This window comes from Nilaparvata lugens, chromosome 12 (assembly GCF_014356525.2).
Source record: "Nilaparvata lugens isolate BPH chromosome 12, ASM1435652v1, whole genome shotgun sequence".
In the NCBI taxonomy this organism is placed as follows: Eukaryota; Metazoa; Arthropoda; class Insecta; order Hemiptera; family Delphacidae; genus Nilaparvata; species Nilaparvata lugens.
Genome location: NC_052515.1, coordinates 3,493,521 through 3,521,399, shown reverse-complemented (window position 1 = coordinate 3,521,399; position 27,879 = coordinate 3,493,521). Strand labels below are relative to the sequence as shown.

The 27,879-nt window shown below is 33.0% G+C and overlaps 1 protein-coding gene across 1 annotated transcript; it reads right to left on the bottom strand.

Moving 5' to 3' along the window:
• Window positions 1–88: 88 nt before the first annotated feature.
• LOC120353792 (transient receptor potential channel pyrexia-like) lies at window positions 89–27,102 on the bottom strand. Its single transcript, XM_039438669.1, has 12 exons — window positions 26,944–27,102; window positions 24,208–24,499; window positions 22,015–22,200; window positions 19,315–19,499; window positions 16,448–16,724; window positions 14,801–15,025; window positions 13,174–13,416; window positions 9,795–9,943; window positions 8,403–8,595; window positions 6,556–6,819; window positions 5,096–5,358; window positions 89–1,294 (listed from the first exon to the last, which is right to left on the bottom strand). Exons 2-12 carry the CDS (start codon window positions 24,490–24,492, stop codon window positions 988–990), a joined length of 2,577 nt encoding a protein of 858 aa, XP_039294603.1. The 5' UTR covers window positions 24,493–24,499; window positions 26,944–27,102; the 3' UTR covers window positions 89–987.
• Between the last annotated feature and the right edge of the window lie 777 nt (window positions 27,103–27,879).

Genomic DNA, 27,879 nt, shown 5'->3' with positions numbered 1-27,879 from the left:
TAAAAACAGTGCTTCCAGTACGGTACTTATTTTTTTCATAACAGCTGTACGGTTCATGAAAAATAATATAATATATTTAATATTCCAATAAAACGTTTAGTTTTTAAATAAAAAATTATTTTCGAGCTGCAAAATCCATTGAAGAATTGCTTGATCAATAGATTCAATTGATTGATGATTAAGTTCAATTCATTGCGCCATGAACATAGAGAATTTGATCTTCATCAAGTGCAATATTTCACAAAATGTTTGGAGACAAAAGTCGTGTTGCCGATACATACATAGAAATGAAACTCATTAATCATTCGTAAACAGTGCAGGGGAAATAATTTCACCATTGAAAATATCAATTTGCCCCCATGCAAAGCCTATAGTAGTAATTGGAATACTGTGTAGCCTACTTAGTACAGTATCCTTTCCTGCTCAGATCAAACCCGTAGGCAACAGTAGGCTACACAAGAGCCATGCCATGTCGATTGGAAATTTTTCTCATTTTCAATTGATATCTTCTCATTTACATTTGACGATTTCTCAAATACAACTCACTACTCTCAATTACATGCATGTGATGACTTCCCAAATACAATTGACTATTCTCATCTACATCTGACATTCTCTCAATTACAATACAAATGACTACACTCAAATACAATTGATACTTTCTCAAATTAACTTGATACTTTCTCAAATAAAATTGGAAAAGTGTAGATCTATTCGCACCTTGACGTTATGTTTCACTATAATATTCCTATAATTATTATTTTCAAATTAAGGTGAAATAAAAAGATGTCAATTCTACAAAATTTATTTGAGTACAAACTAGTTTCGATGCACTGTTGGCATCATCATCAGTGGTAGACTTATGTATGATGCCAAGTGCATCGAAACTAGTTTGGACTCAAATAAAAATTTTGTGTAATTGACAACATCTTTTTATTTCACCTTAACAATTCACCACATCTCTGTGCAAAGTGTTTGTTTTAATTATTATTTTCGTTTAATATGACTAAGTTTCCTGAGTAGAGCACCATGAGAATGTTCTTCATTGGACAATAAGGTGTTACTCCTACTTCTAGTCTCCTGCTCTTTGATGGATGCTAACATCTGTTTAATCTCTTTGAACATGCTGACTATTTCTTGACTATATTCGTTAAGGGTCTCCACCCGGCTTAGCCGTGCCTCGAAGTTGACCGGTTGCTGGTTCATCGATTTTGTCGGATTTGCGTTGGAATTCGCCGATTTTTGGGAAGCAGTTTCGTCGGCTTCGGACACGAAAACCGTCTCCCGTTGGTCTCTGAAACATTTGAATCATTTTTGTCAAAACATTGAATTAGTTCCAAAAGCGGACAGCGCTCTGTAATCTTTAGTGAGTGTGCAACCCCTCATGAAAAGCATACTGTTTGACAGTTTCCTCTCTGCATCGACTGAGTCAGATCGACAACTTGGCAACTGCGCTTCTTTCTATGACTACTCCAGACTGACCGACTGAGACCCGGTTGCACGAAAGCCGGTTAAATTTAAATCGTGATTAATTCCACGAGAACCAAATCAGAGAAGCCGTCTTATCAAAATGGCCTTCTCTGATTGGTTTTCGTGGAATTAATCACGATTAAAATTTAACCGGCTTTCGTGCCGTCTTATAAAAAAGGCCTTCTCTGTTTGGTTCTCGTGGAATTAATCACGATTAAAATTTAATCGACTTTTGTGCAACCGGGCCTAAATCCATTCATCACTGTAATTGGCTGATCTCCCTCCATTTCTCTACTCCGCATATCCCTTCAAGTCGGAGGTCGTTTTGATTTTTTTTGGTCTATTATTCAGAATAGAATAGAATATTATGTTAATTCACCAATAAATACATTTCAATGTAATTAGGTGTCGTCAAGAATAAAATCCTATAGTGAGGTCCACGTTATAATGGCAGTGGAGAAAGATAGGAGAAAAACGTTGCCGAACCTCTGTCTTGTCAATGCCTTCTATAGACGGTAGCAGATACAGGTTTATTGGTGTAATATTAACTGTTCATTCTCGTTTAAAATAATCAATTATATTACATTAAGCAATAAATTATATTTTTTATAATTTCATAAAGAATTCACATGATTAAGATGAAATATTTTGTTAAATAATTATTAATTCTACATTGTTAAAAGACGATCTGGCAACAGAGCAAAGCGAGAAAGAGATAGCGCTATCCGCTTTGTTGAATTAAAGACAAGGGTAGCATACCATTGCAAATCACACTCTGCCATTATAACGTGGACCTCACTATAGCTATAAAACTAACTGAAAATTTGATCCAATTCAAACACACACATAATCATCACTCAAAATAAGTACTGTATTTATCACATCCACAGGGAAATTGAAAAATTCTTCTACATTATACTAATGGGTTCTCTGTTAGTAGCTTTTCAACTTATATTTTAAAACGTGCTTGATTCATATTTCTCACACTAACAGGCAGCTTATTCAAGATAGATTTCTTTATTGCAGAAAACATTTATACAAATGCAGAGCATCGTCAGAGATTAAACATGGTAAATAAAAAGTATTTACATTCAATAGAATAAAAATACAAACGCAAGCATACAACCAGCAAAAAAATGCCCTCAAATTAGAAACTCCTCTTTTCTATATGGACATATTTCTATTAAAATAGTTTTTATGGTTCTCTCAAAATTACTCAACTCTAGCTCCTTTAAATGTGCAGGAAGCTTATTATAAGTTCTTATACTAAACTCCTTAAAAAAAATACCCTCAAATTAGAAACTCCTCTTTTCTATATGGACATATTTCTATTAAAATAGTTTTTATGGTTCTCTCAAAATTACTCACTTCTAGCTCCTTTAAATGTGCAGGAAGCTTAGTATTATAAGCTCTTATACCAAACTCCTTAAAGCAGTTCAAAAACTCAAACTCAAAAAACTCAAAAACTTTATTGTTTCTTCCAAAACCAATACATTCAAAAATTTCACTTGAACAGCAAAAATACAAGAAACCAATCACCTGCAAGGAAAATCCTGTGCGCAGGTGAGAGTTGCCAACATTACATTAACAAAAAATAATAAGAAATTCAATATCATAATATTAAATGAAAGAGATGAAGAAGTGAGAGGAAGGAGAAAGGGAAAGAGAAAGAAAAAGAAAAAGAAAGAGATGTAAGAGTGCCAGCAAAACATACCTTGATAGAGAAAGATGATATGATTTAATCAAAAATTTTATCCTCTATTCTAGTGGTTATTATCCATTCAATAGATCTTCTTTTGAACAATTTATCGGATCTACCATTGATATGTTCAATGAGGTAATCTGGAATGTTGTTAATCAATTTATTTGCTATGTAAAAGTATTGTCTTCTGCAAACATTGAGATCCATTCTTATGTTTTCAAATCTCTTTCTGGGAGGACGCAAATTGAGATTTGTATCACGGAAAAGAAAAAGATGTCTATTATTTTTAATGAAAATTATTAGGTTTTTGATATAAAGTTGACGGACTGTTAATACCTTAAACTCATTGAACAAATATTTAGTTGGATACAGACGAGGTTTACCTAGGATAGTTTTAATTAGGTGCTTTTGAATAATAAAAAGTTTTTTAAAATGAGCATTCAAAGCACCTCCCCAAGCCCGAATACCGAATTGTAATACCGATTGTGCATATGAGTAGTATATCAGCTTTGTTATGTTTACATTGTTCAGTTGTTTGATTTGATAAAATTTGTAAATAAGAAATCTTATTTTTTTACACATGTTATCTATATGGGTGTTCCATCTTAGATAGGGATCAATTGTTATACCTAAATATTTAACATTATCTTTTTTATTTAATTTCGGACAAGAACATAGGTTTTCACTGTTGCAATTTAGTAAATGGATTTTGATGGTATTGAGTGACTGTGGTTGAGTTGATGCGTTTGGGGAGAAAGTAATGAAGACGCTTTTATCTGTGTTTAGAGTTAGAAGATGTTCATTCAGCCAAGAATGTACCACCCTCAAACCATTCTCAGCTGTGATTTTCATGTTCTCCCATGTGCGATCTGTGAAAACCAAAGCGGTGTCATCTGCAAATGATATGATGTTACAATTTCTTATTTTTAATTTAAGTAGATCATTTATGTAAATTGAAACAGTATAGGAGACAGAACTGTTCCCTGTGGAAGACCATACTCGGAGAGCTTCTTAATACTAGTTTTATTATTAATCGTGAGTATTTGAAACCTATCAGACAGGTAGGAATGGAATAATCTTAGCGGTAACCCCCTAATTCCTAGATGTTCCATTTTTTTCAAGAGCCTGGACTGAGAGATAGTATCATTGTATCATTGTTTAGTTCAATGTATTTGCATAATTGCATTGGTTCACTCTAAAGGTGCGTACAGATATACGCGCCGCGAACATGAGCAGTTCACTTTTAATCAGCTGATGCCAAGCTTTTCATATCTGTATCTTACCGTTTATGTAAAAATACAGATATAATCAGCTGATTAAAAGTGAAATGCTCATGTTCGCGGCGCGTATATCTGTACGCACCTTAAGAGATATATTGGATGCCTTGATTGACAATATTCTATAATGGCATTCAAGTTTTTTCCTACAGTTGCCTTGAAAAGTGGCCATTGCTGCACTGATTACAGAACGCAAAGAATCACTTTTCCGCTCTAGTGCGGGAAAAATTTTTCCTGCACTCCAGATTTGCAACATGGCAACGCAAAATAGTTGGTTGGTTATATGGAGGATTAGTGCACGAAAACAAAAATTAAGTTGGTAACAATGACTGTGGTATAGTGAGATCCATGTTATAATAATATCAAGGACACCGAGTTCGAGGACAGCCGCCCCTTCATTCAAACTTTACTACATATTATTCTATTTTATTTATTTACTCACTTTTCATATTCAATGGTAACTGTAGGAAAAATTAAATGTGAAATACGTGCGCAAAGTTCCTCTGCTGCACTCAAGAAACGATTCCGCCCTCGCCTACGGCTCGGGCGTAAACGTTTCTTTCGGTGCAGCAAACTGTCACTTTGCGCACTAGTTACACAAATAACTATTTTAGCCTGGCAAAAGGAACATTTTGAAGCGACCTACCTCTTATCCCTGATCCGTTTAGCTCTAGCAATGGGCACAATATTGTCCATTATTCTCTCGGGCAGGGCGTTGCTGGCATGCACTGAGGCCGGATCCTTGACATACAGCCTCGTCTGCACATGATGCTTGTTCTGCAGTTTCTGGCGCAACCTGGTGGGAAACAGGCGACTGTGAAAAGCCCTCAGTGTCCCCAGGCGCTCCAGGTGAACTATGAACTCGGTCTGTTTGATCAGGTGCTTAGCGTGGCCTTCTAGCTGGAGTGCCTGCAATGTTTCAAAATTGAATAATCTTAAAAATCGAGAATTGAAATGTATCACAAACGGATACAATGATTCAGTATAAGATGTATCATACCCAGTGTATAAAAATAAGTTTACAATATAAAGAGTTTGCTTATACATGTATGGGATAGGAAATTCACAAATGACGCATCATCAGGTCTGTACTACTGGACTGATAAACTTGAATTAGATTATTAATTTCTCGAAGATGGTTATAGGCCTATTTCATTTCATTTATTCATAGACAATAGATACAATGCAGGTAAAAACAACAGGCAATCGCCCAAAACTGCTTTAAACCTTAATTTGGAATTGAAGTTGCTTTCCATGACGAAACACTATATAATAACTTTGTTGTAATTCTGACACTGTGTTACTAGTAAATATTTGAAAAACACTTACTTTTGTTGGAGTATTGAGGAATGCATTTCACTCCTGAAGAGGAGCTTTTTAGTGTTTAACTTAGATGCTAAGTGTTTTTTTAAATATTTACAAGTAACACACAGTGTCAGAACTTCAACAAAGTCCTTAATTTGGAATACACAGTCTAGAGGTTATGTAAATGATAACTTAATTCACACACTATTTTGAGTCAAAAAAATGTATGTACTAAAATAATTTCAAATTTATCAGATTAATAAGTTTCTAAAATACAAATCCAAACAAAAATCTTCCTTCACAATCATAAAAAATATTGAAAATTTCACTAAGTAAAACTTCTAACAAAAGACAGCTTTTCAAATTACAAAAAATTTACAACTAATGTTCCACATGTAAATATTTAAATTCTTCAATATCCCAGTAGGTCAAGTTTTCAATTTGTCTTGTTTTTATAAGACCCTTGCGGAGCACGGGCTAGTTTAAAATAAATTGAATGGCTGCAAGATTTCAAACCTTGAGTCTTGAAATTGAGTTGGAACCAAAAATCAAATAAAATTTTAAATACAGTACAGTACCTATGTTGTCTGAAATTATTATCAATATTTATCACTTTGAACATTTCAGTGTGGGAGCTTACAGAGAAACCACAAAAAATTTCTCCCCAATCAATCAATATTACAAAAATTTCACAAAATAACAATAATTTACAAAAAATGAAGATGAAGAGAAAAATAAATAGAATAATGAATATTAAAATCAAAATGATTAATATAAATTGGTATAAATTTCATAGCTGACCTGGACATCGTTGACGGCAAGACCCAACATGAGATTGGTGAGCACAATTGAAGCCAGAACAATGAAAACGACAAACACCAACCGACTGCATTGCATTTCTTTACTCTCGTTGTCATAGCTGAAGAAGAACTCATCGTTGAGTTCCCCTGTCATCATAATTAGCATTCTGATGAATGGATTCCAAACGCCTTTGAACTTGTTGGGGAACTGGATCCAGAAGCACAGCACAAACCCTATGAACATGCAGATTCCTGTCGACATCACCTGGAAAACAAGGTGAAAAATGATTTAAATATTAAAATAATGTAAAAACACTTCACTCTCATGGGCTACTTTTAAACAAATTAATAAAAAAAACAATATAAAAATCTTGTAGTTAAGGTCGAAACTAGTTGTTGAACTATTTTAAAGTTTTTTTAAAAAATAAAGGGTAGGTACTACAATATTTTTATAGACTATTGTTTTTATTAAAATAATGTATTATTGTCACAATAGGTAGTGACAGAACTTTTTTTACCTACAAGAGATTGATAAAAGTTTAAGCTGATAACCGAAACTATTAGCCCCGGTTGCACAAAAGCCTGTTAAGTTTTAATCATGATTGCCACTATAGTGAGGTCCACGTTATAATGACAGTATTTGATCAAATTTGCTATCATTCGACAAAGCTGGTGGTACTATCCTTTTCCAGGTCCACAAAGATGCCAATTATCATTTTGACAGTGTAGAAATATAATTAATTATTGCACAGATTTGGTATCGCTATTCTTCTATCTTTATCCACTGCCATTATAACGTGGACCTTACTATAGAACCAATAATCTAAGAAGACTTTTACAAATTGAAGACTTTTCTTATTAGTTTTGTGGCATTTAATCACAGTAAAATATCAACAGAATTTTGTGCAACTGAAAATGTGTTGTCACAATAAAATTTACTGTACCGTACACTATAAAAAGTTTACCTCGACCTAAAACAAAATCCTTGAAACTAAACCTTTTAAACCTATCCTTAATTGACTGTGTGAAGTGGTGTCTAAGATTCAAGTCGACGGTTTGGCATTTCTTTTAATGTTTAAATGTTTATATGTTGCGCATTTACGGCGAAACGCGGTAATAGATTTTCATTAAATTTGACAGGTATGTTCTTTTTTAAATTGCGCGTCGATGTATATACACGGTTTTTGGAAATTTTGCATTTCAAGGATAATATAAAAGGAAAAAGGAGTCTCCTTCATACGCCAATATTACCGTAAAAATCAGACTATAGAATTATTCATCATAAAACGCAGCTGTCTAGTGGACTATAATTATACTACCCGTTCAAAAACATCGAACATCTTGAAAATGTATCTTTCCATCAACATTAGTAGACAGTTGTCTACTAACTTGTATTTCCATAAGCTGAGGCCATGATTCTAGTTCGGATGGAGTTATTGATAGAAAACATTTTTTTCACATTTTTCTTTTTTATCCTGATGATCAAAATTGCAACAAATATTATTGAAAAGAAATTGATTTCTAATATCATGAAAAGTGAGAAATGAAGTTTGTAGGAAATCAGCATTATGGTAGTTTATTTTGTTAATTTCAACACACCGATTTTTCTCACAACACAGAATGTTCTCTGATTGGATTGGCGTATCGACGGCAGCCAGACCTGATAACAGCGCTCACACTCACATTCCGGGACGACACGTCACGGTACGATAGGGCAGAAAGCTCTAGACATTTTAAATTGATAAATCATTTATTAATTTTTGAGAAAACATAACAACAGGTCAATGTAACTTACTCAAGGCGAGGTCTACTGTTCACAGAACTACTAGTATAGCTACTACTACTCACTTTGAAAACATTGCTCAAAACAGCACTGAACATAAGTCCATAGTACCCCCAACTGGGGAATCGACCCAGCTGGAACATAAGACTGCCCCACGCTGTCACTATGACAAGTGACGCGACATGCGTCAGCAGTGATATCTTGTTGCTAGTGTAGATGTCACTTTCATCAACCGTCCATGCCATGAACACGCCGTAACTGCCAACAGCAACAAAAGGTAAATAGATGAATAGTATACGTAAATAAAAGGTAAAATAGTAAAGGTAAAATGAAAGATGAATAGTTAATAGTAAAGATAAAATAAAAGGTAAATAGTAAAAAGTCACTTTCTCTGAAATATCTGAAGGGTCAAATTGATCTGAAAAAATATTATACCGTAGACAATCAGCTATTGACCCAGTTGGAACACATTATGATAAATGTGACCATACATTGATTAAACAGGTTCATAATAGATGAACCAAACATTGTTGAAAGCGACCCTTGATCAATTAATTATTAACTTATTGCACAGAATTAATAATAGCAGAATTAATAACAGAATTAATAATTATAGGAGTTTTCTCTGCTTATTGTTATTCGTTGATTACCATACATATTTTATTTCACACCACAAATATAAATATATCAGCTTTACAGTGTTATAATTTCCATCTTCTTAAGGCCACTTCATTTAACACTGAGGAACTCTCCCCTTCACACAGATTTTATCTCTATTTTTGCACAGATAGATTGCATTATAATGTTGGCATATACACTAGACTAAATCATGATAAAATAAAAAAAACATTTGACTATAGACAATACATTTTACGAAATATGAACTGAAGAGTTATATTGATGAATTAAAAACTTATGCAATGTAATGCAATATACGTACTTGCATCTTCATTGAGATGGCAGATGAATACGGTATCTAGTAATGGTGAGATGTATGCGAATTCAAATGAGTGATAATGAATATTAGTTTACATATAATACTAGTAATTCAAAGGAAAACATTAGCATAAGCATAAACCTATGTTACTTAGCATAAGCCACTCCACGAGTGGGTCATATCATGATAATTCATTTTTAATTATAAATAATCATTATTTACAGCATTTAATTTGGATTTTCGTTTAATAGTAATTATAAATTCATTAGGTAGCATTTGAATAAATGCAATATCTCAGTAATTTCCATCTGTACAATTCATTTTTGTTTATTTTAATTATCCTCAGAATGGTTGTGATTTGTGTGATTTCTGTATTGATATGGTAGGCTATAAGAATATACGGTGAGTACAGTGAATGAACATATTTTCATTCAGTTGCTTATTACTAAAGACAAAATAATCTCAATTTTGTCTTTTTGGTTTGTAATTTTGTTTGGAACAATAAAGTTTAATTTCATACCCGTAGCAGATAAGGTTTACAGATGGCTCGGTCAGTTGTAGAACTCCCCCACTCATGAGTCTTATCTCAAGGAAATTGTGCAAATTGAGGAACAGAGACGACATGAAAAGGAGAACCCGAATAATTTTCCTCAGTATTGATCCTACAGTCTGCAACAAATTGCAAAATGATTAGAAAAACACAATTTTTTATTCTTTACAAATCGACAAATTTACTAACAGATCTGCAGTTTTGTGTTGAAACCAATACATCTTCAGCTAGTATTCAAATTTCCTTCTGCTATTTAAGTTCTTTGCTCAATATTTGCAGTCGTAGAAGTCCTTACTTCTACAGATGGATAACAATCAGAATTCTAATCAATAAAAATAATAATTAATAAACGAGAATCCAAATTAAATGCTGCAAATATTATTGAATACGATATAAATTGATACGACACACACACCCTGACATAGACAACAGCCTCGAAATACTCCACTATTCCCACAAAAACAGAAAATTAAATGTACTAGAACAGTTTGAAATATACAAACACACCAAACAACAGCCAAACAATATTCTAAATGACCAAAATCAACTTTTCCTCCCACACCCTGTTTGACAAACTCATTTAAATACTCCTCCATTAACCACCAAAACTCCCCTCCACCCCAACCAAATTTCACCCTCATAACCTTAAACACTGCAGTTCCTGTTTGGCTTGAAAATGTGCGATACTAGCACGAAACGGACGTCGCCACATCAAATAATGTGAGTGCTTTTTCACTTAAAAGTTTTATAAAATTTAATAGTGATAATTATAGTGGAAACAAGATGGATAACCAACAACAAATACGATATTGTTAACCCTGTTGACAATATTTGCAGTACCAGACGTCTTCAGGGTAATTTGCAGCATTTAATTTGGATTTTTATTCAATAATTATTATTCCTTAGTTCTATTTTTATATAGCTTTCATTGGGTATTTTAAATAATAATTATTACACAGTAATAACTCCAGCAGTTAGTTAACTGCAATTTCTAATAAAATCTTACATCTTCAGCTTTATATCTACAAATAACAGCCAAAAATTATTGACAATCTATAATCAGTGTTTGTCATGAGAATGAATCATTGATTCTCTTCCTCCTACGCATGTTTGTACAGCAAGTTTTTTTTATGAAAATAAAAATTCTCTCAAAATGAATTTCAATAGTTTAGGACACATTATTATAAATCTGATGAATCATTAAATCTATATTGGTTCAACGATCCATTACATTTTATAAGCGTCTTAAAAGCCGGGCATATGGGAATCAAAATATTTGATGCACTCCCAACTCATTTTAGAGAAATTGAGGGCTCGAAAGAGTTCAAAAGAACACTTAGGGAATCCTTATTAAATGTCTAATAAGGTCTAATAATGTCTAATGTATAATTAGGCATTATAATTAGGCATATTATCTAATGTCTAATGTCTAATAATGTCTAATCCTTATTATGTCTAATACTCCATGCACTCCAAACTCACATTAGAGGAATTGAGGGCTTGGAGTTCAAAAGAACACTTGGAGAATTTCCTATCAAATTACCGTATATCAATACAAATTAACGGACTTCCTTGAAGTATAGTTTTTCTTCATGTATGTTAAGTGAAATTTTTGTGTTATATTGTCTGTTGAATTTAAGGGTCATTCATAACTCTACCTTCATTGTATTATCATTCATCCCATCTTCATCACCTAGGCTTGAAATATTTCTAGAAAGTCGCCTTTGTAAAATAATAAATAAATAAATTAAACTATTAAATTAAATTTTTATTCATTTATTTATACATTGATAGTTACAATATAATTCTCAACTATGAATGATTGGGGAAGGAACAACAGGCTTAAAGCCCAAAACTGTTCCTTCCCAAATTTGGATAGAAATTGCAAAAAAAATTGAGTGATGTCTACTCTTATTTATCAGGAAATAAAAATTCAGTTACCTGTACCTTTTTTGAAAAACTTATAGGCCTATTCTATCCACAACATATTTCAATATATTCTATGCACTTCCAACTCGCATTAGAGAAATTGAGGGCTCGAAAGTGTTCAAAAGAACACTTTTGGAATCCTTATTAAATGTCTAATAAGGTCTAATAATGTCTAATGTATAATTAGGCATTATCTAATTAGGCATATTATCTAATGTCTAATGTCTAATAATGTCTAATCCTTATTATGTCTAATACTCCATGCACTCCAAACTCACATTAGAGGAATTGAGGGCTTGGAGTTCAAAAGAACACTTGGAGAATTTCCTATCAAATTACCGTATATCAATACAAATTAACGGACTTCCTTGAAGTATAGTTTTTCTTCATGTATGTTAAGTGAAATTTTTGTGTTATATTGTCTGTTGAATTTATGTAGATGGAAGGGTCATTCATAACTCTACCTTCATTGTATTATCATTCATCCCATCATCGTCACCTAGGCTTAAAATACTTCTAGAAAGTCGCCTTTGTAAAATAATAAATAGATAACTTAGACTATTAAATTAAATTTTTATTCATTTATTTATACATTGATAGTAATATAATTCTCAACTATGAATGATTGGGGAAGGAACAACAGGCTTAAAGCCCAAAACTGTTCCTTCCCAAATTTGGATAGAAATTGCAAAAAAAATTGAGTGATGTCTACTCTTATTTATCAGGAAATAAAAAATTCAGTTACCTGTACCTTTTTTGAAAACTTATAGGCCTATTCTATCCACAACATATTTCAATATATTCTATGCACTTCCAACTCGCATTAGAGAAACTGAGGGCTTGGAGGAGTGCATTATATTTACAAAATTAGTTGAAACATGTTGTGAATATAATATTTTTTTAATGGTAGCCTACTTGGATTTTCAATTTCCTGATGGATTAAGAAACTTGTTGAAAAGGGTACTTGGATTTTTAATATCCTGATAGTAGATTACAAAACTTTGACGTGTTATATACTGTAGGAGCGCTGTTATCTTGTTGCAGCTCCATACATTATGATGAATAAGAAAGAAAGAGAGAATGAAAGATATTGATAATGATAGCATTTTTGCTATGATACTGTAGCCTACGTCCCAATATTTAGTATTTTTCTTACTAATCGTTTTTTAGTTTTGTTGTAAGCCTTTTATTGTTTCATGTTTCACATATTTTCTGCTCTTGTATCTGGTCTTAGTTTATCAAAGATTGACAATGGTGAAACAACCGAAACAGGTCTTTCTAACTATTAATAAATCTGTGTTTTTTTGACAATTTCTTAGTATTTTTATCTAATGGTTTTATGTTGTCTGACAATGGTCCATGTATTATTGTAATATTTCTGACCAATAAAATATTAATTATTTATTTATTTTCGTCTGACCTTAGCAGCTATGCACCATTCGGGGTTGACCAACATGAGGCTGAACGAAGACAGAGAGAGGACGAAGCACACCTGCAGAACAAAGATGAAGAAGAAGAGCCAGCGCATCTTTTTCCACTTGACATGGATGAAGGCTTCGATCAGCGGATGCTGAATCAGTCGCTGCTCAGCGGTCAGCAGGGAGACCACCGACATTTGGCGACTGTTGCTTCGTGGCGCCAAAATTCGAAAATCCAGCTCAACCTGAAAGAAATCGAATCAAAAACCAAATTATCCATACTATAATAAAGGAAAGAATTGGCTTATACACGTACGGGATAGGAAATTAACGAATGACGCATCATCACGTCTGAACTACTGAGCTGAGTAGCTTGAAATTTCACAGATTCTTAATTTACCGAGGATGGTCATAGGCCTATATTTTCAGTTCTTCAAGTTTTTAATTATTAGATATTAGATCCTTGCGGAGCACGGGTTACCTGCTAGTTTTAAACTAGTAGTTCTGTGAACAGTAGACCTCGCGCAGTTATAAACCACAGTCTCCTCTAATACTGTCAATCAGAGTAAATTCTGTCCTGTCCTGTCTTGTCGGCGAGATATCGGTGTATAAACGACTAATGGCTGTTTGGGTTGTTGTATCGACAATGCTAATAATTTGATGTAAACAGCTATGCTCCTATCATGAAAAGTTTGCCGAGTTGAAAGCAGAGAAAAGTCGGGAGAAAATACTATGATACTTTAAGTTATCAATTGCATGCCTCACTGCATGCAATTAATAGTCCACACAACAGCTGTGTTTTCAATAAGTTACATTGAGATATTGAATTGCATGCGTCATTGCATGCAATTTATAATCCACTCGACAGCTGATTCATGATTTATTTTCAAGTTGTTCGATGTTTTTGAACGGGTACCTATATAGTATAATTATAGTCCACTAGACAGCTGCGTTTTATGATAAATAATTCTATAGTCTGATTTTTTCTCTAATATTGGCGTATGAAGGAGGCTCCTTTTCCTTTTATATTATCCTTGAAATGCAAAATTTCCAAAAACCTTGTATATACGTCGACGCACAATTTAAAAAGGAACATACCTGTCAAATTTCATGAAAATCTATTACCGCGTTTCGCCGTAAATGCGGAACATATAAACAAACATAAAAACATATAAACATAAAGAGAAATGCAAAACCGTCGACTTGAATCTTAGACCTCACTTCGCTCGGTCAATAATTATTGTGTATCATTGGATCTACAGAAGAATATTAAAAGAATAAAATAATTATAGGCGCCAGGTAGTTAGAATTGAGATAATGAAATTTCTAAAATAAATTTATAATTTAATTTGTGAATTTTAAAATTCACTACACTATGTATGACGTCATGTGTATCATACATGTTCTACCGTTGGTGGCCAGCCTTATCACTACCTCCGTAAACAAAGCCGTAGTGCGTTCGTGTGACGTCAGCACAGGTAGGGCTCCTAGACAAATAGAAACACTAGCTGATATAGATCAGCTTAAATCAACGAATTTTTATTGGTGTAGGAGCCCTACCTGTGCTGACGTCACACGAATGCACTACGGCTTTGTTTACGGAGGTAGTGGCCTTATACACATACATACATGCAGAGTATTGTCATTCTTCTCGGGAGCCTGGTGACAGATGATTTTCGAGTCTAGCAGATCGATGAGAAACTCAGTGGGTCTTGGGATGTGTTGGTAGATGGCGTAAACCACTGACAGACCCTGTGTCGTCTCGTTGGCCAGATCTCCACCGTTGTTGATCAGTATCCTCAGACATTCCGCGTTTCCCTGGTAAGCTGCTTGGTGTAGCGGCGTGCTTCCTTCCTTCAGTACCAAAAATAAGGAAAGAAATTGAATTAAATATAATAATTATTTAACGAAAATCCTAATTAAATGCTGTAAATCACCCTGAAGACTTCTGCTACTACGAATATTGACAACGGGATTAACAGCTAGATTGAAGTTGACGAGTGGTAGAGAGGACTTAAAAGTCCTAACTCCGCCTAATAACGAATTTTTTCATTTCATTTCATTGAAATTCGATGAGAATATGTTTGCAGTAGCAGAAGTCTTCAGGCGGGTGATTTACAGCATTCAATGAGGGTTTTCGTTAAATAATAATTATGCATTATTTGAACAAATGCAATCTCTAATTTAATTCCATCTGAATTAAAAGAATTTTCTCAAGCAAACAGTATTGTATTTCGATGATCTGTAATATCATTTGTGTAGTGGAATTTGTTATGTAAGTGATGTCATTGAATGAAACTTGATTTGATTTGATAAAATTTAATTTTTTTTAATTAAAATGCTCTATTAATTCACTCATTATTTCATACAAATTTTTTATAAAATATAAGTTAAGATTCATAAGCCTGCGTTGCAAGGGTGACCACTATATGAGAGCTGAACTCCTCCATTTACAATATTTTTCTAATTTAAATTCTCTATCAATTCGTTCATCATTCATTCAGAATTTTACATGAAATATGATATGAGGTCAATGCGCCTGCTACTGCCGTATTGTAAGGGTGACAATAACACTCATGATTAATTTTTTTTTGCTATCCAATAATTGACTGAATATAGTAATAATAGTCAATAAAAGCTTCTACATCAAAATTAGTGTTTCCTTCCTCTCTGTAAACATCTGAATAAAGCAACTGGTTTGCGCACAGGGATTTGCCCATGCAGACCATTTTCTGAAGAAATTTATTTGACTTGGTGTGTTCAACACCAATTCAAGTTGACAGTCAACTTGAAAATGTGACCGGTGTGGTCAGGAAACCATGGTCGTGTACCGAATAAAACTGTGTAGAATTTGACAACATATGTGTGTTTTTATTCAATTATGGAACGGTTCTACAATATTGACAATGACTCAGTCGAATTTTTAAAAGCACTAAGAAATTGTCAAAATCCACAGATTTTATTGAAAGTTAGAAAGACTGGTTTCGGTTGTTACACCGAAATGATAAATTATCAGAGATTGACAATGGTGTAACAACCGAAACCAGTATTTCTAAATTTCAATAAAATCTTTGGTTTTTGACAATTTCTTAGTCTTTTTATTCAATTCCCATCCAGTCAATATTAACCAATTATCAGAGACTGACAATGGTGTAACCGAAACCGGTCTTTCTAACGTTCAATAAAATCTGTGGTTTTTGACAATTTCTTAGTCTTTTTATTTTATTCCCATTCAGTTAATATTAACCAATTAAATTTATTTAAAAAATTGCTCACAAAATCGCCGAGGTTGACATAGTTCTTGATGTCGTTCTGATGGTTGAGCACCTGCCTTAGCGTGGAAACCTGGCCGGACTCAACAGCCATGTGGAAAATGTTTTTCCCTGAGTTTTCATGGATGATAGCCAGACTGGCTCCCGCCCCTATCAGTATGGATGTGGCTTTCTGTGAGCCGAGCGCCACTGCCTGGAAGAGAGGCGGCAGAGCTTTCCCTTTAGCTATCACGTTCACGTCGGCCCCGTTGTTCACCAATAGCTCCACTATTGACTCGTATCTGTTGGATGAAAACTGTGTGCTAGTCGATTAAAAATATGGTATTAAAAATGTGATTTGCGTTGTAAATGTGAATATTGAAGAATTTGATGTGTTATTGAAAAATTTCAATATAACGCATACCATTTTTGAACTATTTCAACGATACTACAGTCTAATATTTTTTAATATTTTTATTAAAATAATATTAGTTAGTTTTAATAACTAACATTCAAAAATTAGACTGTAGTGTAGTTGAAAATAGTTCAAAAACGAATTATTTCTTGCAGTGTTCGTCATAGAGAGTGGAATAGATGAGTTATTCCCAATCATTCACAGTTGAGAATGATATTGTATGTATCAATCTATAAATAAATAATTAATAAATAACGCATACCGTGAATACAATCATACAATGTGGGATATATTAGGAGTGAATACAGTTTACTATTCACCCAAAATAAATATAGACTCATCTGCTATGAGAGATGATTGTTATTCTTCTATTCATGTTAATAGTAAATATTGAATGAAAAAGACTAAGAAATTGTCAAAAAACCACTGATTTATTGATAATTAGAAAGACCGGTTTCGGTTATTACACCATTGTCAATCTCTGATAAACTAAAACTAAATACAAGAGCAGCAGAATTTATACTAGTAGGCGAGTACTGCTATTGGTCGAGGGCATGAACGCCTGCCATTGGCCTAGCTAGACAGTCTCCTCCCCCTCAACGGTGTGACAAAATAACCGAAACCGGTCTTTCTAATTATCAATAAATCAGTGGTTTTTTGACAATTTCTTAGTCTTTTTCATTCAATATGAATAATTACCACAATATCAACTTCTCAACTACACAAAAAGTAATAGTAAATATATTGAAAAAATTATTGTTTTGTTTCAAATGTGTAAATGAGTGCATTGAGTACATCGGTGATGTGATGTTTCCAGAACTATGACAAAAAAGGAAGCAGTAAGTTTTTTTTATTGATTCTATTTCTATTATTATTGGCTAAGAATTCGAGATTAGGTATATTTCTTTCAATTGTTTTATGTGTTAATTTTATTGTATGTGGATATGTTTGGAAAGCTTATTCTTGTAAACTACAGCTGTAGAAAGTCAACTTTTTTCTTGCATTGAACCTATAGTTGTATTGACTCCTCCTCTAAACATGGACTTGTACCATATTAGAGGAGTAATTTTCAAGGGAATACATTGTAAAATGTACTTTCTGAAAATAAAATGATTTTGAATTTGAATAGAATATGTTTTTATTGTTGAAATAAAATAGATGCATTAATGATAAAATTTGTTGAATGAGAATGATTGATATTGTGGAATTCTTCCTTAATTGAAAAGAACAGAGTTTTATTTTTGTCACATTCAAATTTATTAGACTTTTACATAGGACTGCAGTTTCGTGCTGAAACCAACGTGTTGGTTTAACTCTACCTACCAATAACAAGTTGGTTTCAACACGAAACTGCAGTCCTGTATACAAGTTTAATAAATGTGGCTGTGACAAAAATAAAACTGTGTTCTTTTCAATAATAGATACCGTACATCAATTCACCCGGTTGCACAGAAGCTTGTACAATATCATTTGAACCGTTCAATTTTAAAGCTTGTTTAATTTTAATCCACAAAAACCAATCAGAGAAGCCTTTCATTTGGATAGTTTGATAAACTAAATTCAGGGAAAGAGGAAGTTTCAGACTTGTGCATGTTTTTTCATCTCAATATTGTGATATTTTAACCTTTCAAATTCATTTATTTGCCATAAAATACAGATCGATAAAATAAATATTCTAACTTACAAAATGGCACTTAATTCACTTTTGCAATTTGAAAGAATAAGACGTTGATGTTGTCAATACCACTATATTTGTTCAAAATTAATTCACATTACAGAACTGAACTAAACTTCAGTTTAGCTGAAGATGTAGTGGCAGACGTGTTGTCATGAAACCTGGTTCTTTAAATTCAAATTAATATTTTGAACAAATATAGTGGTAACAACACTATTGTGTGACAACAGTAATGTCTTATACAGTCATATGCGACTGTCGGCCTCAGTAATTACTTTTTAGCACTAGTTTTGCAATCAATTTTTATTTTTCCATCTCAAACAGGTCTAGTACTTCGAGATGCAAATACTCAATTGGCATTTCATTTTATTTTGTAATAGTATTTTTCCATGTTGTAAAATTTGTATTGCTTTTATTATGTATTTCTAAAGGTGCGTACAGATATACGCGCCGCGATCATGAGCAATTCACTTTTAATCAGCTGACTATATCTGTATTTTTACAGAAACGGTAAGATACAGATATAAAAAGCTTGGCATCAGCTGATTAAAAGTGATGCCAAGCTTTTTATATCTGTATCTTACCGTTTCTGTAAAAATACAGATATAGTCAGCTGATTAAAAGTGAATTGCTCATGTTCGCGGCGCGTATATCTGTACGCACCTTAAGATGTTGTTATTTTTTGTGCCAATAAAACATTTTTTATTATTTCAATTAAAGAGAAATTACCACAACATCTCTTACCATACAATCAAATTATGTTTCAACCTGATAAATGAATAAATGTTGAGCTGAGTTTTACCTTTGCAGCTGATCTTTGTCGTCGATTGGAAGTCTGATCCCTGCTAGAAGGAGAGGACTGGAGTCTTCAGAGTCCAGAGCATTGACTGTTGCCCTCTTTTCCAGAAGCAGCTGACAGCACAACACTTGATTCTTCAGCACACTTTTGTGTAGCGGGGTACGGCCCCAGATTTTTGGAGGCTCAAACTGCAATTTTATTTGAAATTTATTGTTAATAAATGGGAGTGAAAAATAATTTTAAAAAATCAAACATGTTATTTAATGAAGTATATACTAATACCATAGAGAAACAATAGCGTAAGTAGATATCCCATGGTATATAGGGCGTTTATGTCGCAACTTCTACTGTTATCTCAAGCCAATTACTGTCGATTATTGTCGTTTTTTACTGTTTTGACCGGGTAAGAGTGTATGAACGGCACAATATGAGAGACTACAAGCGTCATAAAGCTTCACAGGACTATCAGCTTGAGATAACAGTAAAAGTTGCGACATAAACGCCCTATACCATGGGATATCTACTTATGCTATTGTTTCCCTACGCTAATACTTACTAGGGTGAGTCCACAATATTTCAAATTCCTTTATTAATTCATACAATAAGTACATTAATGATAGGGAAAGAAAAAAAACACTTTCTTGTATTTATAAAATAGAATTATATATTTTGTATTCTTGTTTTTTAATATTTTATTCATTTTTTAAGAGTACTATAATTCTATTTTATAAATATTTTATTTTATTTACATTCTCCATAGTGAGGTCCACGAGAAAAACAATGCCGATCCTTTGTCTTGTCAATGCCTTTTATAGACGGTAGCTGATACAGGTTTATTAATGTAATATTAACTGTTCATTCTCGTTTGAAATGATCAATTATATTTTATCAAACAAGAAATTATATTTTAAAATAATTTCATAATGAAGATGAAATATTTTGTCAATCTATTAATTATTCTACACTCTTAAAAGACAACCTGGCAACAGAGCAAAGCGAGAAAGAGATAGCGCTATCCGCTTTGTTGAATGATAGACAAGGATAGCAATACCATTGCTAAACAAACACTGCCTTTATAACGTGGACCTTTCTAAAGGGTAAGTCTATACAATATAACAGATTCCTAATAAAGAAATCATATTAATTTAATAGGAAATATACGTCTGACATTGTTATGTTGCTTCTGCATTATTTTATCTTTGTAAATATTTTTCCTTTGAACATATGAACTATTCGACAAGTTCCATTTCATATGTCATATTATGTTTTTTTTTTTTATAAAAATAAAGTAGATTTTTTGACAATATCTCAAAGTCTCTTCAATTATATGTTATTATGTATTTGTTGATCAAAAACCCTATTCTGTTCTATTCTAAAAATATAGGGTGAATTTCGTGCACTACTGTGCTTATATTTATACCTTATTCTGTGAATTGCATGCACTGTATTGCTGTAGTGTATTATCTTTTATTTTAGTTACATGCTCTAGTAGTTTGTAATAAATTGTGAAGATTGAGAAGCTTGATTTGGGTGTAATGCCTGTAGTATTCCTCTTGTTCTTGAACAAAGGTGTGATGCTTATTGCTTTTTTGTAAAGTTGAACAATGCTTATTGCTTTTTATGTGAAGTTTTATAGCAAATAAAATTATTGATTGTCTTTTTTCTTTAGGTCTACTTTTGAATATAAATTAAATATAAATCTGAGTACCCTTTTTATATTATTTCGTCACGACATGTTTCTGCTAGTAATGCCTTTATCAAGTGATAGGAAAATAAATAAAATGACATTAGATAAATACAATTTATTGCAAGATTCTTATTTTTGATCATATGTTTGTATATCATGTGACGAAATATTTAAAACGGGTACTCAGATTTATATTTTTACTACCCGTCAGGCTCGCTTCGCTCGCCATATCCGTCTAGCCAGGGGGCTCCGCCCCTGGACCCCTCGACTGGATCGTCCAGAATGAGATCAGCAGGCTCGCTTCGCTCGCCTGCATTTTTCATTTGAGCATTTTTATCATATGTTAGAACAATCCAGTCGGGGGTCCAGACTAAACGTCTGGCTAAACGGATATGGCGAGCGAAGCGAGCCTGACGGCTAGTAATATAATATTCCCAGGATTGAAGTAGCAGTGCCCAATCAATTTTTCCGCGATAAATGCATTTAAATCTTCAACTTGGTGCCAACCTAACAAAGTCAACTCAACTTAATGCCAACCTGACAAAATTATTAATTTAGTTGCCAGTTAACAACTGTTTCGAAGAGGTACTCTATCTAGATTATAGTTCTATAGTAACATATGATATGGAAATTTCAATAAATTATAATTAAGAGATTGGGAGAAGAAGAATATACATGCTAAAAGACGAACTTTAAACCCTTAAAAACAACCCTTAGAGTTAAAATATTGCCAAAAGATTTCTTAGTGCGCCTCTAAAGGGCCAACTGAACATACCTACCAAATTTGAACGTTTTTGGTCCGGTAGATTTTTAATATGCGAGTGAGTGAGTGAGTGAGTGAGTGAGTGAGTGCCATTTCGCTTTTATATATATAGATATCAAGTGACGAATTAATTTAAAAGGGGTACTCAGATTTATATTTTTATTTATAAAATTATTGTTTTTTTAAAAAACAATTAATTTAATTTATATATGAAATTAATAAATTTTGTTGAGAGTGATACAGTATAGTTGACCTTTTCAGGCAGTGATTCCTCCTTGGCAAAAGGCACATTTTCGGCGACGGTATCGTCCTGCACTTTGAGGGTGCATCGGGTGTTGGGATTGGCTCCTTTCTCTAACAACAGTTTCACCTCCTCGTCTGACCCCATGGCTGCCGCATAGTAGAGAGCGGTCCGGCCAAATTTGTCTGAGTCGTGAATCTGCAAGTAAAATAATCAATAATCAATAATCAATCAATCTAAATCCATTCATAAATGAACATAATATAGAATAGCAAATAATTCAAGCAATAATTTTTGATGAATGAAGAAATTTTCAATTCAATTCAATTCAATATATACAAATGTGAAATAAAAGAGGACTACCCGATTGGGATGTACTTCGACATCAAAAGGTTTGTACAGATTTACGCGCCGCGAACATGAGCAATTCACTTTTAACCAGCTGATTATATCTGTATTTTTACAGAAACGGTAAGATACAGATATAAAAAGCTTGGCATCAGCTGATTAAAAGTGAATTGCTCATGTTCGCGGCGCGTATATCTGTACGCACCTTAATAAAACAAATGAAAATACTTAGAGGAGTCGTGAAATTGATAACTAAATTATTCTGAAGCTCTCAGTGAATATTAAGATTAATATTGAATTCCAATTGAGTGTGTTTAAACCTTTCAAATTCAAAATTTCAATTACTTAATTTTTAAACAAAAAACTGATCTTAGAATTCTTGTAATCTATCTTTTGGAAATGTTACTTTTTATGGAATTTGGGAGAGATGAGCAGTTTTGGGTTAAAAGCCTCTGTTGCTCTGTAACAGTTTTTCAGTTGCTATAAGATATTTTAATTGTATTACGGTTATAGTTGAATACTCTAGTAAACACTTTAATCTAAAAATAGATAGTGAGGTCAACGTGTATTAACATTTGGTGTTATTATCCTTGTCTATCATTTGACAACGTTGCTGCCTGATTGTTTTTTAACAATGTAGAAATAGGCTATAGTAATTCATCAACAAAATATTAATTTTTAATTATGAAAATACATTATATAACCATTGAAAAATATATTTTCTTGACGAATAAATTGTAATCGATTATTTAAAACAATAATGAACAATTAATATTACATCAGATTTACCAGTTTTTTTGTTGACGACAATTTATTTAAAAAGAAACTAATTTTAAATTTTAGACCATACGGTACTCTATTGCAGAGCTCTCCAACCTACGGCCCGCGGATGGATTTTGTCCGGCCCGCCGAGAGTTTTGCAACAGATTTTTAAAAATATATGTTTATACAAATTTTTGACAACAACTGTGAGTTCAGTACTCTTCTCTTACTAGCCACTCCATTTCTTGATAAGTGTAAAATTAGCTGTAAACAAGCAGCGATCAACCATTGTGAGATATTAGCAAACGGACTGTACATGTCCCTGTTTGAACGCTACAAAGAAGGTAGCCTACTTCCATTTTACAGTTCTCTCCCAGAAAAAGACTTTAAAAATATAAAAAACCATGCTCGAGCTATGTTTTCTATTTTTGGATCTACCTACAAGTGTGAGCAGACATTTTCAAAAATGAAGTTTGTTAAATCCAAATACTTTCTTGTCAGATGAACATTTGAAATCAATTTTAATGATCGGAACCACAAAGTTTGATCCTAAATGGGCGGACAATTCAAGTGGAAAACAAAATTCTCACTAAAAATGAGTATTCTCTTCTAGCATGGTAGCTTTTTATAAATTCATGCATTGTCAAGTTTTCTTATGAGCTTTTTACACTCAATAAATTGGACTTTGTATTAAAATTATATTAATTGGTTTGTTTCTTCCTACTTGAACACACTTAAAACTCCTCATATTATATAATAATTGTACACCCCCCAAATCCCCCGTCGTATTCCATGTCCATCCTTGTTATTGGCCCTCTAAGCCTCCCAAGAATTAACAATGTGGCCCTTGGATAAAAAAGGTTGGAGACCCCTTCTCTATTGCCTTTTCCAAAAATAATTCAGCCTAGTAGATTAATAAAATCTTAATTACTGATGATTTGGTTTCAATATGGGCTATCTTTCTCCACTGCTATAATAAAGTGAACCCCACTATATAGGTCACTTGGTGTCTCACTGGTGTTCTAGTCTGAATAAATAAATGAATGAATAAGAGCTACTCTATATGATAATAAAAAGATCTATAGTTATATTTACCCTAGCTCCATGATCAAGCAACATTTTAACAATGAGCATTTTGTTGGGATAGTTGATAAGGGACGCAGCCAGTTGTAGAGGCGTGAGTCTCAGACTACCACAAGTACAGTTCACCAATCGGCCGCTGTCTCGACTCAGCGCTAGTATCGACTCCACTTTCTGATGACTCAGCATTTCGATGGCTGACATCAGATCGTTCACCTCCTTCACCAGAGTGTCGTAGTACATTTGTTGGGACGCCCGCTTGTTGGGCACTGTGATTTGAAGAGGCCCTTCCTCTGCCATTTTGGATCTGAAAAATTGGAATTATGGAAAAATGGCGAATGGTGGAAATTGTAGAAAAAAAGGTGAAAGTTGTAAAAAATTCTATGTATGGTAAATTGAAGTAAATGCGTATGGCTTTGATTGGTGGGGAGCCCTCTGCGGGAAGGTCTCACCCCACCATGCCTGAATTTGAAAAACTATTATTTCTACAATGAAAAATCTGGTGTGGTGCACTCACCCAACTTTCCTTGCCGTTATGAAAATTGATCACGCTAGGGTTCCCGCACATCTCAAGTCTACTATTCAAAGATTTGAGCCAGCTGGTGAAAGGGCAATAACGCTGGAGACACACATGAGGTCTGCTATCTCTTCATAGTGAATGATTTAATAGAATCAACAATAATTTGCAATTGAATAATCACATTTTCTCGAATTTAAAGCTTATTTTCAATTTTAGGTGAAAATGTTACTGAACATTAATTGTAGAGATTTTCATGCTCAATCTACTCCACTTGATTTTTTTGTTTCAATTGTATCTGAAGCCTGATAATTGGGAATCTATCTGCATTGATGGGCGGAGCTCCTGAAATTTTTACAGATATGGGACTTGTGGCAGTTGATAGAGCTTATCGATGACTATTTTAGGTATGAATTTGATAAAAATCGTTGGAGCCGTTTCCGAGAAAATCACGAAAAACCCGGTTTTTGACAACATTTTCGCCATTTTAGCCGCCATCTTGAATTGCATTTGATCGAAATTGTTCGTGTCGGATCCTTATAGTGAAAGGACCTTAAGTTCCAAATTTCAAGTCATTCCGTTAATTGGGAGATGAGATATCGTGTACACAGACGCACATACACTCATACACACACACACACACACACACACACCACACACACACACACACACACATACAGACCAATACCCAAAAACCAGTTTTTTGGACTCAGGGGACCTTGAAACGTATACATTTAAACGTACACACACACACACACACACACACACACACACACACACACATACAGACCAATACCCAAAAACCAGTTTTTTGGACTCAGGGGACCTTGAAACGTATAGAAATTTAGAAATTGGGGTACCTTGATTTTTTTCGGAAAGCAATACTTTCCTTACCTATGGTAATAGGGCAAGGAGAGTAAAAATTGTAATGATGAGAAATTGTAATGGTAAAATCTTAGAAAATTTTGGAAAAATGTGAACTGTGAAAATGGTAAAAAATGAAAATCTGGTGAAAGAGGATGAAGTTTTTAGAATGGTGCTTAAACTTTTGTAAATGAAGACTCTATATCAGATGATACAATAAACAAGTATTATTATACAGTAATGAAAATACTGAGATGTTGTCAAAAATATCACTAAATTTATTGTAAAATTACAAACATGTTTCAACACCAATGGTGTCATCTTCAGTGTGAAAAAAATGTTTGTAATTTTACAATAAATTGGTGATATTTCGACAACATCCCAGTGTTTTTATTATAGATAGATATCACAACATTTCACCAGCAACAGTATCCAATTTATAATATCACAGTGTAGTTTCAAATAGCATTTTATCGTTTATTGTTTAATATTCTAAAATTCATACTTGTTCTTTTATTTCATTGTTTATTTCAGTGTTATGTTGTAATCCACCCTATCTATCTGTGTATAGAAGTCTTTAAATATTGTTATCTGCATAAATCGATAAATCAATAAATGATAAGAGGATGAATCAATAATGAAAATGAGCTATAGAGAATATATACAACATATATACAGATATACATATTTATGTATGGAATTCTTTTGAATGTCAATTTACCAGTCAAAGATAGATACAGGTAGGTACGTACTGTAGAGTTATAATATTATGCATCCTTCATAGTAACAGCTGTAGTCAAAGATATAGATAAATACAAATTTTATTTGTCTTTAAAATCTCTGAAAAGATAGAGATAAAGACATGAGACTGTTCGGTCATCAGCAACGTATACTTTTGAAAACACTTTGAAAGGTGTGAGTAGGAAAAAAATCCCTAATGAGTGGTGTCTTATAATGAGTTCTAATATAGTATAACGTCTGTAGTCAAAGATGGAGAGATTGTTAATTTAAACTCTATGGTCATCAGAAACACTACCAAGAACGCATAAAAAATTATTGAAACGTGTGAGTAGAAATATTTCTTTATAAAGTGAGAAGGATTGGCATCAAGAACTTTGAAAGACACTTTCTTGAACAAATAAGCAATGGGGAGATCTTTATCGACTGAAGTCTATCTAGCAACTTATTCTTTCAATAGACCTAGTTGTCATCAGTATTAAAGTATAATATACAGTATATCGTAGGCCAAATATGTACCTAACTAGTAACTTATTTTAGCTTGCAGATGTATTATTGATGTTTTATTGTTTGATGCATGATTCATTTCTAGAAAAATAATATCTATGGAGTTCAAATTGGGCTATACTTACTTGTTAGAATTTGCAAAACGCTGAATTTATTAAGTTAATAGTATTATTAACACGTCGTTTACTGAATTCTTCTACATTATCTTGTGAGTGACTACAGTATACACTTTGAACACTATGAAGTTCTATACTTAACCATTGCACAAAAAAGGATGTAATCTCATTGTAGATAGACAGGAATGCAAGTGGTGCCTATTTTGTTGTTAAAGATAAGATTTTGTGGTTTGTGGTTGATACGCAATTCTATTATTTTTCCTGTTGTCATCTCCTAAGAAGAGGAAGTAATGCGTCAAAAAATAAGTTGGAAGCGCATCAAGTTGATGGAGAGAACTGTGAATGAAAGGAAAAAAATTATAAAATTAATCTTGATCAAATATTTTCACTTTAATTCCTAGAACAGGTAGCCTACCTAGTTGTATCCTCATTGAGATGAGTAGGCCTACTGTAGGCCTATGATATAAAAGAAAAAAACAATTCTTGCTCAATCTGTTATTCCACCTTAAAATTTATGATCAAAACCAGTGATTCATGTAATACTGTGAAAAAAATTAGATGGTAACTGGGTTATTATATTGAAAAAAAAAATACTTCCACTGAATATTTGAATGATTTTACTGTACCGTTCTGTTTTGATTATTTTTATAAAGTATTCTTTGTTTTTTTAATTGTGAAAAAGTCATACACTCAATACGCAAGAGGAATATATTTTTTTCACTAATGAAGAAGATAATATGCGCTAAAATAAATGCAATTAAAAAAAATCACTGATGAACTAGCCAAGTGTAGTCTACATAAAATAGGCAGTGTTGTAGATTATTTTATAATACAGTATTATCCAATTATTGTCAGCGTCACGTTTGGAAAAAATGTAGTGACATGATCGAAGCTAAATGATCAATTCAATTTTCATCATTCAGTAATTATTGAGTTCAGAATTTT

What these genes read in the sequence shown, in the direction of transcription:
- LOC120353792 (XM_039438669.1), bottom strand. Translation starts at nt 24,492, where the DNA reads ATGGCAGAGGAAGGGCCTCTTCAAATCACAGTGCCCAACAAGCGGGCG. An exon ending in AATGGTGCATAGCTGCTAAG is followed by an intron (nt 9,944 to 13,173) that starts GTCAGACGAAAA and finishes AATTTGTTGCAG; the next exon opens with ACTGTAGGATCAATACTGAG. An exon ending in TTTTGAGCAATGTTTTCAAA is followed by an intron (nt 6,820 to 8,402) that starts GTGAGTAGTAGT and finishes CTTGTTTTCCAG; the next exon opens with GTGATGTCGACAGGAATCTG.